The sequence below is a fragment of the Panulirus ornatus genome, chromosome 14 (genome assembly GCF_036320965.1).
Source record: "Panulirus ornatus isolate Po-2019 chromosome 14, ASM3632096v1, whole genome shotgun sequence".
NCBI lineage: Eukaryota > Metazoa > Arthropoda > Malacostraca > Decapoda > Palinuridae > Panulirus > Panulirus ornatus.
The window spans coordinates 46,469,772-46,488,625 of record NC_092237.1 but is presented as its reverse complement, the minus strand read 5'-3'; the positions used below and the strand labels follow the sequence as shown (position 1 = coordinate 46,488,625).

At 41.8% G+C, this 18,854-nt stretch overlaps 1 protein-coding gene across 2 annotated transcripts in view; it reads left to right on the top strand.

The window, feature by feature from the left end:
• The first annotated feature begins 326 nt into the window (after positions 1–326).
• The window catches only part of LOC139753372 (tetratricopeptide repeat protein 36 homolog), a 66,337-nt gene continuing 47,809 nt past the window's right edge, over positions 327–18,854 (top strand). The window contains exons 1-2 of one of the 2 annotated variants that reach the window (XM_071669781.1): positions 327–568; positions 5,934–6,048. In XM_071669781.1, the coding sequence (XP_071525882.1) occupies positions 5,946–6,048 (103 nt within the window). In that variant the 5' untranslated portion in view covers positions 327–568; positions 5,934–5,945. Of the gene's footprint in view, positions 569–713; positions 816–5,933; positions 6,049–18,854 lie in introns of those variants that run through there. The other variant, XM_071669780.1, reaches the window with a different exon arrangement.

Genomic DNA, 18,854 nt, shown 5'->3' with positions numbered 1-18,854 from the left:
TATCCCTACATCTTTCAAAGAGCTGATCACTGAATACATCATCAATTTTATATATATAAAAAGTTGCATTTTGGTCACCCCTCACTCTTCTGTCTTTCATGAAAGGCACACGATTGTCCGTGGGATGAAAAGGAACTCCTCATTCTAGTTTCCAATTTTCCTGCCGCTGATAATAGCGCAGCCTTCAAGCTGCAAGAGCCTCGTCAACGGGTCAACGGAGCCTGGGGTTACATGATTAAAAAGGAATCATACATAGGTGTCATCGGAGTCTGCATGAAAGTAGTTTCACCTCGAATGAAAATTCATCGTCAGTGGACAGAGGGAGCACAGCCTTGTCCGGGACCTTCAGACGTCACCTCGCTCCAACGGGATCCTATTATATCCCTGCTCGTGCGTGGAGCGCATCCTTGAAAGTAAATGTCGTACACACTCTAAAGTGCTTGTGTCTAACAAGCATTAATGTATTCGCCACTAGGCGCCCTTCTTCCGTTAACTGCATCTACCACAAACATTCGACTACGACGGTGGCATCCTACGAATTTAGTCAATTTCTTACATTCACTTCAAGGCAAGTATGATTTTTGTGGAACATAGTAGAACGCTTTGAATGTTTTCTATGAAGTTTATATATACTGTGAAACACCTGAAATATGTACAAAGTGGCAATTAAATTGATTTTCGTGTTTTGAATGAAAACACGATATTATTTTCTAAAGGGCTGTACGACAATTTCATAGCAAATTGGCAGCGCCGATTATTGCCATCATCCCGAGTCGAAACATCGGCAGTGTCGACTGAGTCGTGTTTAAGTAAAGGTGAGCTTGTTTTGTGAACTTCCATTAGTTGTAAACACGTTCGTTAAAAAATCCTTATTGTACAGCATATGGTATAGACAGACGTTGGCATAATGATCATGAACATAAATTGCCTGTAAACTGACCAAAGTTTAGTGTTTACATTCTTCTGCGTATATATTAGTTAATTTCTCTAGTGAACGGGGTCATATCAAGTTATTTAAACAAACTGATTTCTGTGGATTTAGTGTGAAAATTGCTTTTTTTTTATATATTTCTATTGGAATTTGAAGAGACACGACGAGTCCTTCGTCAATGTGTTTGCTACCCACAATTGTTAGGTGAGACAACTTGACCTTGATGGCGGAGAGGCTGCGTGGTCATCTGAATCCTACACATTATTTTTTACTGCGATTGATTATCTCATAGAATAGTATTTTTAACTAACCTGATACATCATTCACTGAGACTTTAAACTGAGGGTAAATCAAAGTCGTGAATATCTGTTCCTGGTGATTACTATTTGTGGTCACGTGAGGGAGCCTTACACTCATGTTGCCCTGGCTTCACTCAAGTGTTTATATGAGTTTCGCTGATAGGAATTGCATCCGCTTATATTTCGAAAAAGATCATGATTTATATCGTAGAATGTAATCAGAATTTTGAATATAAAAAAAGAAAATACTAAGCCACCGCTAAGTCTAATACAGGAGTCTGTCCCGTAGGCTTCTTGTGGCGAAATTAGCAAATAATTATACCTTTACCTCAATATTTGTAATTTGGGAACCTGGGCTGGACCATATATTAAAGTTATGGTCTTACTGGTGCGTGAAAAATTTATTGTTATTGGTGTATAGTGGCTGATTTTCTTCGCCTCAATTCATGTTTGTTTCTGATGTTTTGTGGTCGATCTTCCTATCTATAGAACAGCATTTGATTTGCTCATTTGTCTTCTGCTCTAAACTCCTTAGTGTACTTAGATTTTTGCTCGTGGGAACTTCATGATGTTTTTCCTTCATTTTTGTTAGTGATCGGATTTTCGAGTATTTTAAAGTAATTATCAATACCCTTAGGGTCAAGATGCATATGTGCACCTTTGCGTTATATTTCATTTGACATTAATGCTAATTTATCAGGGTCTTGAATTACTTCAGTCTTGCCCGCTGTTCAGTGGTTGGGCAAAAAGGGGCCAATTTCTTTCCAAAAGGCCTGATATGGTGTTAGCCATTAGAACTGATGTGCAGATTTTTCCTTCAGGCTAGAAAGTCTGCATAAAAGAAGCCTTTCCACATTTTTTTTTTTCATTTTGATTTTTTATAAAGGATCTTACTTAGATTATTACATATGCTCATGAACAGAGGACTGAGCCTTTGAGGGAATATCCTCACTTAGCCCCCATTTCTGTTTCTTCTTTTGGAAAATTAAAATCGAGTGGGGAGGATTCCCAGCCCCCGGCTCCCTCCCCTTTTAGTCGCCACATTCGTTCACACTCAATATCCAGCTGTCGCGTATAATGCACCGAAACCACATCTCCCCCTCCACATCTAGGCCCTACAAAACCTTCCATGGCCCACCCCAGATGCCTCACATGCCCTGGTTCAATCCATTGACAGCACTTCGACCCCGGTATACCACATCGTTCCAATTCACTCTATTCCTTGCACGCATTTCACTCTCATGTATGTTCAGGCCCCAATCGCTCAAAATCTTTTTCACTCCATCCTTCCACCTCCAGTTTGGTCTCCCATTACTCGTTTCTCCACCTCTGACACATTTATCCTCATTGTCAATCTTTCCTCATTCTCTTCATATGACCAAACCATTTCAATACACCCTCTTCTGCTCTCAATCACACTCTTTTTATTACCTCACATCTCTCTTACCCATTCATTACTTACTCGATCAAACCACCTCACACCACATATCCTCAAACATCTCATTTCCAACACATCCACCCTCCTCCGCACAATCCTGTCCATAGCCCACGCCTCGCAGCCATATAACATTGTTGGAACCACTATTCCTTCAAACATACCCATTTTTGCTTTCCAAGATAATGCTCTCGCCTTCCTCACATTTTTGAACGCTCCCTGAACTTTCGCCCCCCTCCCCCACCCTGTGACACTTTCGCTTCCATTCTTCCATCCGCTGCCAAATCCGCTCCCAGATATCTAAAGCACTTCAATTCCTCCAGTTTTTCTCCATTCAAACTTACCTCCCAATTGACTTGTCCCTCAACCCTACTGTGCCTAATAACCTTGCTGTTATTCACATTTACTCCTAGCTTTCTTCTCTCACACACTTTACCAAACTCAGTCGCCAGCTTCTGCAGTTTCTCACCCGAATCAGCCACCAACGCTGTATCATCAGCGAACAACTGACTCACTTCCCAAGCCCTCTCATCCATAACAGACTGCATACTTGCCTCTCTCTCCAAAACTCTTGCAGTCACTTCCCTAACAACCCCATCCATAAACAAATTAAACAACCATGGAAACATCACGCTCCCTTGCCGCAAACCGACATTCATTGAGAACCAATCACTTTCTTCTCTTCCTACACGTACACATGCCTTACATCCTCGATAAAGACTTTTCACTGCCTCCAGTAACTTGCCTCCCACACCATATACTCTTAGTACCTTCCACAGAGCATCTCTATCAACTCTATCGTGTGCCTTTCTCCAGATCCATAAATGCTACATACAAATCCATTTGTTTTTCTAAGTATTTCTAACATACATTTTTCAAAGCAAACACCTGATCCACACATCCTCTACCCCTTCTGAAACCACACTGCTCTTCCCCAGTCTGATGCTCTGTACATGCCTTCACCCTCTCAGTCATTACCGTCCCATTTAATTTCCCAGGGATACTCAACAGACTTATACCTCAGTAATTTGAACACTCACCTTTATCCCCTTTGCCTTTGTACAATGCAACTATGCATGCATTCCGCCAATCCTCAAGCACTTCATCATGAAGTCATCAACACAGTCTACACCCTTTTTTAATAAATTCCACTGCAATTCCATCCAAGCCCGCTGCCTTGCCGGCTTTGATCTTCCGTAAAGTTTTCACTACCTCTTCTCTGTTTACCAAATCATTCTCCCTGACCCTCTCACTTCGCACACCACCTCGACCAAGACACCCTGTATCTGCCACTCTATCATCTAACACATTCAACAAACCTTCAAAATACTCACTCCATCTCCTTCTCACATCATCACTTCTTGTTATTACCTCCCCATTAGCCCCCTTCACAGATGTTCCCATTTGTTCTCTTTGTCTTACGCACTTTATTTACCTCCTTCCAAAACATCTTTTATTATCTCTACAATTTGATGATAATCTCTCACCCCAACTCTCATTTGCCCTCTTTTTTTTCACCTCTTGCACCTTTCTCTTGACCTCCTGCCCCTTTCTTTTATACATCTTCCAGTCATTTGCCTTATTTCCCTGCAAAAATCGTCCAGATGCCTCTTTTCTCTTTCACTAATAATCTTACTTCTTCATCCCACCACTCACTGCCCTTTCTAATCTGCCCATCTCCCACGCTTCTCATGCCACAAGCATCTTTTGCGCATGCCATCACTGCTTCCCTAAATACATCCCATTCCTCCCCCACTCCCCTTACGTCCTTTGCTTTCACCATTTTCCATTCTGCACTCAGTCTCTCCTGGTACTTCCTCACACAAGTCTCCTTCCCAAACTTACTCTCACCTCTCTCTTCACCCCAGCATTCTTCTTTTCTGAAAACCTCCTCAAATCTTCACCTTCGCCTCCACAAGATAATGATCAGACATCCCTCCAGTTGCACCTCTCAGAACATTAACATCCAAAAGTCTCTTTTTCACGAACCTATCAATTATAATGTAATATGATAATGTAATAACGCTGTCTGGCCATCTCTCCTACTTACGTACGTATACTTATGTATATCTCTTTTTAAACCAGATATTCCCAATCACCAGTCCTTTTTTCTGTACACAAATCTACAATCTCTTCACCATTTCCATTTACAACACTGAACATCCCATGTACACCAATTATTCCCTCAACTGCCACATTACTCACGTTTGCATTCAACTCACCCACCACTATAACCCGGTCTCATGCATCAAAACTACTAACACACTCACTCAGCTGCTCCCAAAACACTTGCCTCTCATGATCTTTCTTCTCATGCCCAGGTGCATAGGCCCCAATAATCACCCATCTCTCTCCATCCACTTTCAGTTTTACCCATATCAGTCTAGCTTATTTTCTTACACTCTATCACATACTCCCACAACTTTTGTTTTAGGAGTAGTGCCACTCCTTCCTTTGCTCTTGTCCTCTCACCAACCCCAGACTTTACTCACAAAACATTCCTAAACCACTCTTCAAATCACCCTTGAGCTTCGTTTCACTCAGAGCCAAAACATCCAGGTTCCTTTCCTCAAACATACCACCTATATCTCCTTTTTGCTCATCTTGGTTACATCCACACACATTTAGACACCCTAATCTGAGCCTTCGAGGAGGATACGATCCGTAAAATTCATCTTTCTCGTTTAGTGTACAGTTCCTCTCGTTCTGGATTCGTTTGAAACCGTTATATATTTATTGTGTTATTATGTGTGTTTTAGAAGCAAAATTTCACAACCTCTTAGTCTGATGATAAACCTTTTAACAAAGTTGACAGGACTTTGAAACTGGGAAAATGAGTTTAGTGAGTGTGATGCCATGACGTAGTATTTTACGTATTTAACGTGATTACTTTTTATTTGTTTAAACCAACGAATAATATTTTTCACTAAATCCGCGTATATTTGTATTTTGGAGATCTTACCCAATTCCTTGGTTAATATAGATTTTCGTTTGAAAGGCACATGTAATAACAAGGTGAAGATGAAATTATGGGCCGATTAAGATATTTTTAACCTTTTCGTAAAATTGATAATCACTTGAAAGAACGGATTACCACTGCGAAATTTATTTTTTTTCCTTTTTTTACTATGGGAACAAACATATGGGAGAGTTCATCCAAATCTACTTTACCTACTTGTGCAATTTCCTCGTCTCTTTGTTGCTCCCCTAATTTAGATGAAGGAACAGTGAAGTACCATGAGTGAATAATTTGGTGTTTTTCATCCAGGTTAGAATCAAGATGTCATCGGCTGGTGATCGAGCAATTCTCAACTCCATCTTCAACCCATTGTTGCCAGTGGGCGAGTGTGTGTTCAGTGAGGACATACCATGTGATCTCCGAGGTAAGGTGGAAATAGTAATTTTTAAAGTTAGTTCCGTTAAGTTCGTGCTTCTATGGGTGATGGACGTAAATTATGCCCGTAAATGATAAAGGAAGTTGAAGTTCACTTTGGCCAAGAAGCTGTGTATTTTTCATGTATTTTTGTAATGCCATGAATCATTTACTGGGGTTGTCTTCATGCCACTATTTTATATTGGTCCGTTTGGTTTACAGGCTAGGTAGTGAACCGAGCTTAATATAGGCATACAACCTCTAAGTATAGACCTGTGTGGCAGGAAATATAGCGAAGGTTAATGTGTCCTCCTTCTTGATTGTAATAATTGTTATGACCCCATAAAATTCACATCACAATAGAAGATAATGGCGAAAATATGAGTAAGGCAGTGAGAAGCCTTAGGCCAGGAATACAGGTTTGTATTGTGTACAGGAGCGGAGGGTAGGAACGGCTTCTCGTCAACTTGGCTTATAAAGGGTCCGTCCTGTAAAGGTTCGGATAAACTTGTGATGTTTTGTACATAACAGTTTTAATGGATATGTACAAGCCTGACAAATATTTTTGTGCGACTGGACCTACCGGAATTATAACTGTTGGTTATTCAAGTGTGGAGGTTGGTTGCCAGGCGTATGATCCAATCTTTGTAATGCTTGATAATGCTTAACCTTTCCACTGTTATATTCAAGTATGTAATCATTATGAAACACATGGGTAAAATAATAAATATGCTAGGCAAGTATCATTTGCAAAAGCCTTTTTCTTTCGTAGATAGTACTGGTTTACGGCATAGTGCGTCGTTGTACATAACAAAAAAAAGACACCAGCAACTGTGATCATGTATTCTGGAGTGGTAAAGTTATGCTTTTTAATTTTTTATCCAAAAATAACAGATTAGTCTGACATTCTTAAGGTCTGGGGACGGTCCTGTTTTAGTTTCGTTTTCTAAGATTACATTCCGACCTATAAGAAAAACTACCATCTACACTATTCATTATTAAATAATATCATGAATGGCTTAGTACTGAACTGAGCAAAACGTCTTCCAAATGGACTGCAGTCTGTTGAATTTGGAAGACGGGTGGAAACATGTTGACTTAAATGTTCCCATTCAACACACAACACGTGTCTATGTAGTATGTTGACTTGGGTCATGTTGCAACCCTATTAGTTTAACTTAATAATGATAGGAGAACAATAGTAAAAGGTTTTTTCAACTCTGCCAAGACTCCGGGAGTGCCATTTTATATTTTACATTTCTGATTCATTCCCTTTAAAATACCCGCAGTTCACAACAGTTATTAATATAGATTAGCACATACCGAGTGACGTCTGGCGTCAGCCTTGCTGAGATGACGAAAGTTAGGCTTGTGCGATGCAACTCATTCACTGGCAAAGTGCCCAGCTTCAGCTGATCGTTCTCGGTCTGCGTGAGAGGGAGAGGTGGTTAGCATCATCGTATCGGGAGGGAGAGGGGCTCAGCATCCTCATGATGTGAGATGGAGAGGGGGGGGGGGGTAAACAGCGTCGTTATGTGAGAGGAGCGAGTTGATTGATGAACATAGAGGGAGTGAGCATCGTAGTGCGTATGACAGTCAGATGGGGTACGACGTATGTGGTAGCACGAGACGGAGAAGCGGTAAATATCATAATAATATGAGATACAGGAAGCAAACAGTTGCGATATGAGAGAAAGAGGGTAAACTAGTTCCTTAGTAACATGAGAGGGTAAACACCCCAGAAACATGAGAAGGAAAGGATAAATATAATATCGTAAGAAAGAGATGTACACATGCCTTACATCCTCGATAAAAACGTTTCACTGCTTCTAACAGCTTGCCTCCCACACCATATATTCTTAATATCTTCCACAGAGCATCTCTATCAACTCTATCATATGCCTTCTCCAGATCCATAAATGCTGCATACAAATCCATTTGCTTTTCTAAGTATTTCTCACATACATTCTTCAAAGCAAACACCTGATCCACACATCCTCTACCACTTCTGAAACCACACTGCTCTTCCCCAGTCTGATGCTCTGTACATGCCTTCACCCTCTCAATCAATACCCTCCCATATAATATACCAGGAATACTCAACAAACTTATACCTCTGTAATTTGAGCACTCACTCTTATCCCCTTTGCCTTTGTACAATGGCACTATGCAAGCATTCCGCCAAACTCAGGCACCTCACCATGAATCATACATACATTAAATAACCTTACCAACCAGTTAACAATACAGTCACCCCCTTTTTTTTAATAAATTCCACTGCAATACCATCCAAACCTGCTGTCTTGCCGGCTTTCATCTTCCGTAAAGCTTTTACTACCTCTTCTCTGTTTACCAAATCATTTTCCCTGACCCTCTCACTTTGCACACCATCTCGACCAAAACACCCTATATCTGCCACTCTATCATCAAACATTCAACAAACCTTCAAAATACTCACTCCATCTCCTTCATTAGCCCCCTCTACTGAAGTTCCCATTTGCTCCCTTGTCTTACGCACTTTATTTACCTCCTTCCAAAACATCTTTTTATTCTCCTTAAAATTTAATGATACTCTCTCACCCCAACTCTCATTTGCCCTCTTTTTCACCTCTTGCACCTTTCTCTTTACCTCCTGCCTTTTTCTTTAATACATCTCCCACTCATTTGCATTTTTTCCCTGCAAAAATCGTCCAAATGCCTCTCTCTTCTCTTTCACTAATAATCTTAGGAAGAGAGGAAAGTGATTGGTTCTCAGTGAATTTAGGTTTGCGGCAGGGGTATGTGATGTCTCCATGGTTGTTTAATTTGTTTATGGATGGGGTTGTTAGGGAGGTGAATGCAAGAGTTTTGGAAAGAGGGGCAAGTATGCAGTCTGTTGTGGTTAAGAGAGCTTGGGAAGTGAGTCAGTTGTTGTTCGCTGATAATACAACGCTGATGGCTGATTCATGTGAGAAACTGCAGAACTGGTGACTGAGTTAGGTAAAGTGTGTGAAAGAAGAAAGTTAAGAGTAAATGTGAATAAGAGCAAGGTTATTAGGTACAGTAGGGTTGAGGGTCAAGTGAATTGGGAGGTAAGTTTGAATGGAGAAAAACTGGAGGAAGTAAAGTGTTTTAGATATCTGGGAGTGGATCTGGCAGCGGATGGTACCATGGAAGCGGAAGTGAATCATAGGGTGGGGGAGGGGGCGATAGTTCTGGGAGCCTTGAAGAATGTTCGAGAACGTTATCTCGGAAAGCAAAAATGGGTATGTTTGAAGGAATTGTGGTTCCAACAATGTTGTATGTTTGCGAGGCGTGGGCTATAGATAGAGTTGTGCGCAGGAGGGTGGATGTGCTGGAAATGAGATGTTTGAGGACAATAAGTGGTGTGAGGTGGTTTGATCGAGTAAGTAATGTGTGGGTAAGAGAGATGTGTAGAAATAAAAAGAGTGTGGTTGAGAGAGCAGAAGAGGGTGTTTTGAAATGGTTTGGTCACATGGAGAGAATGAGTGAGGAAAGATTGACCAAGAGGATATATGTGTCAGAGGTGGAGGGAATGAGGAGAAGTGGGAGCCAAATTGGAGGTGGAAAGATGGAGTGAAAAAGATTTTGAGTGATCGGGGCCTGAACATTCAGGAAGGTGAAAGGCGGGCAAGGAATATAGTGAATTAGAACGATGTGGTATACCGGGGTCGACGTGCTGTCATGGATTGAAGCAGGGCATGTGAGGCGTCTGGGGTAAACCATGGAAAGTTCTGTGGGGCCTTGATGTGGAAAGGGAGCTGTGGTTTTGGTGCATTATTACATGACAGCTAGAGACTGAGTGTGAACGAATGGGGCCTTTGTTGTCTTTTCCTAGCGCTACCTCGCACACATGAGGGGTGAGGGTGTTGTTATTCCATGTGTGGCGAGGTGGCGATGGAAATAAATAAAGGCAGACTATGAATTATGTACATGTGTATATATGTATATGTCTGTGTGTGTATATATATGTGTACATTGAGATGCATAGGTATGTATATTTGCGTGTGTGGACGTGTATGTATATACATGTGTATGTGGGTGGGTTGGGCCATTCTTTCGTCTGTTTCCTTGCGCTACCTCGCTAACGCGGGAGACAGCGACAAAGCAAAATAAATGGTAAATGATAATAAGAAAGAGATGAGGTAAAGCATCATAGTAACTGAGATGGAGAGGTGGTCTGATGAGTGTGTTAGATAATAGGATGGCGGATGCAGAGTATTTAGGATATCTGTTACGTGGGATGATGGGCATGGTGCATGTTATGATGAAACGAGAGGTGAAAGGCAGAATTGACGGCGGTTGGGGGTAATGGCATCGCCCCTAAGAAAATGCTTTGGCCCCTCTCCCTCAAAATCTTTTACTCAGATGTATATGTGTGTGTATATATATATATATATATATATATATATATATATATATATATATATATATATTTTTTTTTTTTTTTTTTCTTCTTTTTGCTTTGTCGCTGTCTCCCGCGTTTGCGAGGTAGCGCAAGGAAACAGACGAAAGAAATGGCCCAACCCACCCCCATACACATGTATATACATACGTCCACACACGCAAATATACGTACCTACACAGCTTTCCATGGTTTACCCCAGACGCTTCACATGCCTTGATTCAATCCACTGACAGCACGTCAACCCCGGTATACCACATCGCTCCAAATCACTCTATTCCTTGCCCTCCTTTCACCCTCCTGCATGTTCAGGCCCCGATCACACAAAATCTTTTTCACTCCATCTTTCCACCTCCAATTTGGTCTCCCTCTTCTCCTCGTTCCCTCCACCTCCGACACATATATTCTCTTGGTCAATCTTTCCTCACTCATTCTCTCCATGTGCCCGAACCATTTCAAAACACCCTCTTCTGCTCTCTCAACCACGCTCTTTTTATTTCCACACATCTCTCTTACCCTTACGTTACATACTCGATCAAACCACCTCACGCCACACATTGTCCTCAAACATCTCATTTCCAGCACATCCATCCTCCTGCGCACAACTCTATCCATAGCCCACGCCTCGCAAACATACAACATTGTTGGAACCACTATTCCTTCAAACATACCCATTTTTGCTTTCCGAGATAATGTTCTCGACTTCCACACATTCTTCAAGGCTCCCAGAATTTTCGCCCCCTCCCCCACCCTATGATCCACTTCCGCTTCCATGGTTCCATCCGCTGCCAGATCCACTCCCAGATATCTAAAACACTTTACTTCCTCCAGTTTTTCTCCATTCAAACTCACCTCCCAATTGACTTGGCCCTCAACCCACTGTACCTAATAACCTTGCTCTTATTCACACTTACTCTTAACTTTCTTCTTTCACACACTTTACCAAACTCAGTCACCAGCTTCTGCAGTTTCTCACATGAATCAGCCACCAGCGCTGTATCATCAGCGAACAACAACTGACTCACTTCCCAAGCTCTCTCATCCCCAACAGACTTCATCCTTACCCCTCTTTCCAAAACTCTTGCATTCACCTCCCTAACAACCCCATCCATAAGCAAATTAAACAACCATGGAGACATATATATATTATCCCTGGGGATAGGGATTAAGAATACTTCCCACGTATTCCCTGCGTGTCGTAAAAGGCGACTAAAAGGGGAGGGAGCGGGGGGCTGGAAATCCTCAATCTTGTTTTTTTTTCAATTTTTCAAAAGAAGAAACAGAGGGGGCCAGGTGAGGATATTCCAAAAAAGGCTCAGTCCTCTGTTCTTAACGCTACCTCGCTAACGCTGGAAATGGCGAATAGTTTAAAAAATATATATATATATATATATATATATATATATATATATATATATATATATATATATATATATATATATATATATATATATGTGTGTGTGTGTGTGTGTATTTATTTATTCATTTATTTATATTTATTATACTTTGTCGCTGTCTCCCGCGTCAGCGCGGTAGCGCAAGGAAACGGACGAAAGAAATGCCCAACCCACCTACATACACATGCATATACATACACGTCCACACACGCACATATACATACCTATAAATCTCAGCGTATACATATATATATACACACACAGGCATATACATATATACACATGTACATAATTCATACTGTCTGCCCTTATTCATTTCGTCGCCACCTCGCCACACATGAAATGAGAACCCCCTTCCCCCCACATGTGCGCGAGGTAGCACTAGGAAAAGACAATAAAGGCCACATTCGTTCACACTCAGTCTCTAGCTGTCATGTATAGTGCACCGAAGCCACAGCTCCCTTTCGACATCCAGGCCCCACAGAACTTTCCATGGTTTACCCCAGACGCTTCACATACCCTGGTTCAATCCATTGACAGCACGTCGACCCCTGTATACCACATCGTTCCAATTCAACCTATTTCTTGCACGTCTTTCACCCTCCTGCATGTTCAGGCCACGATCACTCAAAACATTTATCACTTCATCTTTCCACCTCTAATTTGTTCTCCCACTTCTAGTTCCCTCCACCTCTGACACATAAATCCTATTTGTCAATCTTTCTTCACTCATTCTCTCCATGTGACCAAACCATTTCAAAACACCCTCTTCTGCTCTCTCAGCCACACTCTTTTTATTACCATACATCTCTCTTACCCTTTTATTACTTACTCGATCAAACCACCTCACACCACATATTGTCCTCAAACATCTCATTTCCAACACATCCACCCTCCTCCGCACAATCCTATCTATAGCCCACGCCTCGCAACCATATAACATTGTTGGAACCACTATTCCTTCAAACATACCCATTTTTGCTTTCCGAGATAACGTTCTCGCCTTCCCCACATTTTTCGACGCTCTCTGAACTTTCGCCCCCTCCCCCACTCTATGACGCTTCCGCTTCCATGGTTCCATCCGCTGCTAAATCCACTCCCAGATATCTAAAACACTTCACTTCCTCCAGTTTTTTTCGATTCAAACGTACCTCCCCAATTGACTTGTCCCTCAACCCTACTGTACCTAATAACCTTGCTCTTATTTACATTTACTCTCAGCTTTCTTCTTTCACACACTTTACCAAATTCAGTCACCAGTTTCTGCAGTTTCTCACCCGAATCAGCCACCAGCGCTGTATCATCAGCAAACAACAACTAACTCACTTCCCAAGCTCTCTCATCCACAACAGACTGCATACTTGCCCCTCTCTCCAAAACTCTTGCATTTACCTCCCTAACAACCCATCCATAAACAAATTAAACAACCATGGAGACATCACACGCCCCTGCCGCAAACCTACATTCACTGAGACCCAGTCACTTCCCTCTCTTCCTACTCGTACACATGCCTTACATCCTCGATAAAAACGTTTCATTGCTTCTAACAACTTGCCTCCCACACCATATATTCTTAATACCTTCCACAGAGTATCTCTATCAACTCTATCATATGCCTTCTCCAGATCCATAAATGCTATATACAAATCCATTTGCTTTTCTAAGTATTTCTCACATACATTCTTCAAAGCAAACACCTGATCCACACATCCTCTATCACTTCTGAAACCACACTGCTCTTCCCCAGTCTGATGCTCAGTACATGCCTTCACCCTCTCAATCAATACCCTCCCATAGAATTTCCCAGGAATATTCAACAAACTTATACCTCTATAATTTGAGCACTCACCTTTATCCCCTTTGCCTTTGTACAATGGCACTGTGGAAGCATTCCGCCAATCCTCAGGCACCTCACCATGAGTCATACATACATTAAATAATCTTACCAACCAGTCAACAACACGGTTTTCCCTTTTTGTAAAAAAAAAATCCACTGCAGTACCATCCAAACCCGCTGCCTTGCCGGCTTTCATCTTCCGCAAAGCTTTTACTACCTCTTCTTTTTTTTACCAAATCATTTTTCCTAACCCTCTCACTTTGCACACCATCTCGACCAAAACACCCTATATCTGCCACTCTATTATGAAACACATTCAACAAACCTTCAAAATACTCACTCCATCTTCTCACATCACCACTACTTGTTATCACCTCCCCATTAGCCCCCTTCATTGATGTTCCCATTTGTTCTCTTGTCGTACGCACTTTTTTTACCTCCTTCCAAAACATCTTTTTATCCTCAGTAAAATTCAGTGATACTCTATCACCCCAACTCTCATTGGCCCTCTTTTTCACCTCTTGCACCTTTCTCTTGACCTCCTGCCTCTTCCTTTTATACATTTCCCACTCATTTGCATTATTTCCCTGCAAAAATCGTCCAAATGCCTCTCTCTTCTCTTTCACTAATATTCTTACTTCTTCATCCCACCACTGACTATCCTTTCTAATCTGCCCACCTCTCACGCTTCTCATGCCACAAGCATCTTTTGCACAAGCCATCACTACTTCCCTAAATACATCCCATTCCTCCCCCACACCCCTTACGTCCTTTGTTCTCACTTTTTCTATTCTGTACTCGTCTCTCCTGGTACTTCCTCACACAAGTCTCCTTCCCAAGCTCACTTACTCTCACCACTCTCTTTACCCCAACATTTTCTTTTCTTTTCTGAAAACCTCTACAAATTTTCACCTTTGCCTCCACAAAATAATGATCAGACATCCCTTCAGTTGCACCTCTCAGCACATTAACATCCAAAAGTCTCTCTTTCACGCGCCTGTCTATTAACACGGATTCCAATAACGCTCTCTGGCCATCTCTCCTATTTACATACGTATACTTATGTATATCTCTCTTTTTAAACCAGGTATTCCCAATCACCAGTCCTTTTTCAGCGCACAAATCTACATGCTCTTCACCATTTCCATTTACAACACTGAACACCATATGTACACCAGTTATTCCCTCAACTGCCACATTACTCACCTTTGCATTCAAATCACCCATCACTATAACCCGGTGTCGTGCATCAAAACTACTAACACATTCACTCAGCTGCTCCCAGAACACTTGCCTCTCATGATCTTTCTTCTCATGCCCAGTTGCATATGCACCAATAATCACCCATCTCTCTCCATCCACTTTCAGTTTTACCCATATCAGTCTAGAGTTTACTTTCTTACACTCTGTCACATACTCCCACCACTCCTGTTTCAGTAGTGCTACTCCTTCACTTGCTCTTGTCCTCTCACCAACCCCTGACTTTACTCCCAAGACATTCCCAAACCACCCTTCCCCTTACCCTTGAGCTTCGTTTCACTCAGAGCCAGAACATCCAGGTTCCTTTCCTCAAACATACTACCTCATCTTGGTTACATCCACATACATTTAGACACCCAAATCTGAGCCTTCGAGGAGGATGAGCACTCCCCGCGTGACTCTTTCTGTTTCCCCTTTTAGAAAGTTAAAATACAAGGAGGGGATGGTTTCTGTCCCCCCGCTCCCGTCCCCTTTAGTCGTCCCACGTCCTCCACGTCAGGTCAGTCCGTCCATGCTTGCGTTTCCTACAACATCGTTGTCAATCACGCCAGAAGCACGTCCTCAATATTCACACATGCTGCGTGGGACTCACAAGCTGCTTTCCATGCCACTCGTGCTGCCTTGTTAGAATCGAATTTATCAGTGTCTCTTGTAGACATTATCGGCTCCTTACCCTCACGGGGGGGGGCATGCACACTGTATATAGACACCTGTAACAAATCGAGGTGCTAGCTTGCCGGGATTTCTTAGTGGATGTTGAATGCTATGTTCCCCGGGCTGGGTAACGTCTTCAGTGATGGAAGGTACTAAACTGACCCACAACTGCGTCTCGTCAGTATACTGACTGCGTGACTTGAAAATCACATTGTTTTGCCCAACGGGTCGACACTGTGGGGTGGCCAACATAGAATCTCCCTCCCCCACATAGTAGTAATGTATATTCTTAATTGCAAGATATTATATTCCCATTATATCCAATAACAATTATGAGTCAAGGATACTGTACAGGGTAGATCGATATCACAACACTGGTCACTTTTTAACTCCGTGTTTGTTTTGCGCGATAACGAACATGGCCGCTCGATAACTTATGCACACAATCAGATCTCGCCTTGTCTGACAACAATTCTATCCTATTATGACATTCGATCCCAGTATTGAAAATGTCGCAATTCCAGTGTGCGACGTTCTTTTTTTCTATCCTGACCATGCTCGAGCCTACCACTACCCTCATTCATAATCCCACATGACTGCCTGAACTCTCTACCAACACTTTACTATTGTCTGGTCCATCCTCCAAGGTTCCTCAGTACAGCAATTATGCCTGGCTACTAACTGTGTTCACTCCTGCCCCCAGCCCACACTGAAGGGATACCAGGCCGACAATTATACCATTCGAACCCATCCTCCTGCACCTCAAGCCTGTTCCACATCCTACCTGGCTGTAGTCGCGGCTAAATAACTATCAAGCCTTGCGGCCCATCTACAAATGTCCAGCTCATTTTTCGAGAGATCTAGACATATTGACCGTTCCTCTGGCTAATCACTACCCGATACGCTGCATCACGGACTGCCGTAACATTGCCATCTCACACCACCACACTGTACTGCACGCTTATCACTCGTTAACACCCCCTCTCGTTTCCCCAGTCTTCTGTCTTTCCATCTCTCCCCCACAAAAAAAAATTTCTCTAATACACCCCCATCATCTCATCCCTACACAAAGCTGCCCATAGCGTACTTTACTATGGCCAGTGTTTCCTTTACACACATACCGTACGCAGCCTATCTTCTCTCCCCTACTAGTCCCCCGCCATGTATCGCCCCGGTGTCAAACTCCTCACCTAGGCTGCCCACATGGGTGGGAGAGCTTGCTGTGTCAGCTGACTCCACTCGCTGCCTCTATCACTCGTCACCCCACCCCACGTGTTGACACACAGGTAGTGGCTAACACAATTATCCAGGCCTCCATCTTTCCGTAGCCTACGGGTCTACCTGGCAACCACACTTTGCTACCACTTGTAGGGGTTGGGGGAAAAAAAAAAGTGAAAAAATACAAGAAAGATACAAGACAGAGAAATGATAATACAAGAGTACTGTCTTTACGTTACTATTGGTGGCAGTACTTGCTTGAGATTATTATATGATAGTTGATGATCAAGTGAGATTACCATGGGTGCCCATAGCCATGGTTTAAGTAAAACCCCTTAATTCAGACATTAATGACCCAACTAGGCCAATGACTTGTTGAAGAAACATCACTAGGAAAAGGAAACTAGCGCTTTCGTTTATTACCTCTTCTTCAGGGGATTAATACAGGGAAAATAAGTTGATAAAACCTTGAAATTTTCTGTACAATAAATGGATCTAATTTGTACATGCATTAATTGATATTCAATAGAGTATATCACCATGATGTTGATTTATGATCGTAGTTTATTTTTCCATCCCTATCTCTACTCTTAACATTAACCTTGGCATTTTTCCAGTCAACTGAGTAAATGTTTTTACTGGAATGTACAAAAAAGGCAAAATGCCAAGGTTGTTTTAAGCGTAGGGATAAGGAGGAAAGAAGTATAATAGAATCCAGTATATTTAAACCCCGTGATAGTGTATTGATTATCAGTCAAGACTTGCATATATTGAATCCATTTATTGTAGAGAAAATTATAGAAAGCTTTATCAACTGTTCTTGAGTTTACGTTGTATTATGTTGGTCAACCTTGTGTCCGGTGAGTGAGGTTAGCTAGACGATAGGTCAAGCTCAGGTAGAGGGAGGGTCACGGATTACCTTGCCTTTCTAATTACAAGGTCACTTGACCCCATTCTCTGTTACTTCCAGTTCTGTATACACCACCTTTATTGTATCTTTTTTTTTTCTTTCTCTGCAACTAGTCCTTTGAAGATGTAGTATACGAAAGCGCTTAGGATTCTCGTGTTTTACTATCCTAGTTATGTTTCTGTTTTTCTGGAGTTACGTGTTTGTTGTGATTATATATATATATATATATATATATATATATATATATATATATATATATATATATATATATATTTTTTTTTTTTTTTTTCATTATTATTTTGCTTTGTCGCTGTCTCCCGCGTTAGCGAGGTAGCGCAAGGAAACAGACGAAAGAATGGCCCAACCCACCCACATCCACATTTATATACGTACACGTCCACACACGCACATATACATACCTATACATTTCAACTTATATATATATATATATATATATATATATATATATATATATATATATATATATATATATATATATATATACAAAGCAAAAAAAAAAATTATATATATATATATATATATATTTTTTTTTTTTTTTTTTTTTTTTTTTTTTTTTTTGCTGTCTCCCGCATATGCGAGGTAGCGCAAGGAAACAGACGAAAGAAATGGCCCAACCCACCCCCATACACATGTATATACATACGTCCACACACGCAAATATACATACCTACACAGCTTTCCATGGTTTACCCCAGACGCTTCACATGCCTTGATTCAATCCACTGACAGCACGTCAACCCCGGTATACCACATCGCTCCAATTCACTCTATTCCTTGCCCTCCTTTCACCCTCCTGCATGCTCAGGCCCCGATCACACAAAATCTTTTTCACTCCATCTTTCCACCTCCAATATATATATATTATCTTTCCACGTGTTCGCCGTTTCTGGTGTCAATGAGGTAGCGCCAGGATAGATGAAGAAAGGCAGCATTCGCTCACATCTTTTCTCTGGCTGTCAGACCCCTCTCCACATCCAGGTCCCACAGACCTTTCCATGGTTTACCGCGGCCGTTTCATATTCCCTGGTTCATTCCATTGGCACCACGCCGACCCCAGTATACCACATCGTTCCAATTTCCGTGCACTCCTTTCACCCTCCTGCATATTTAAGCC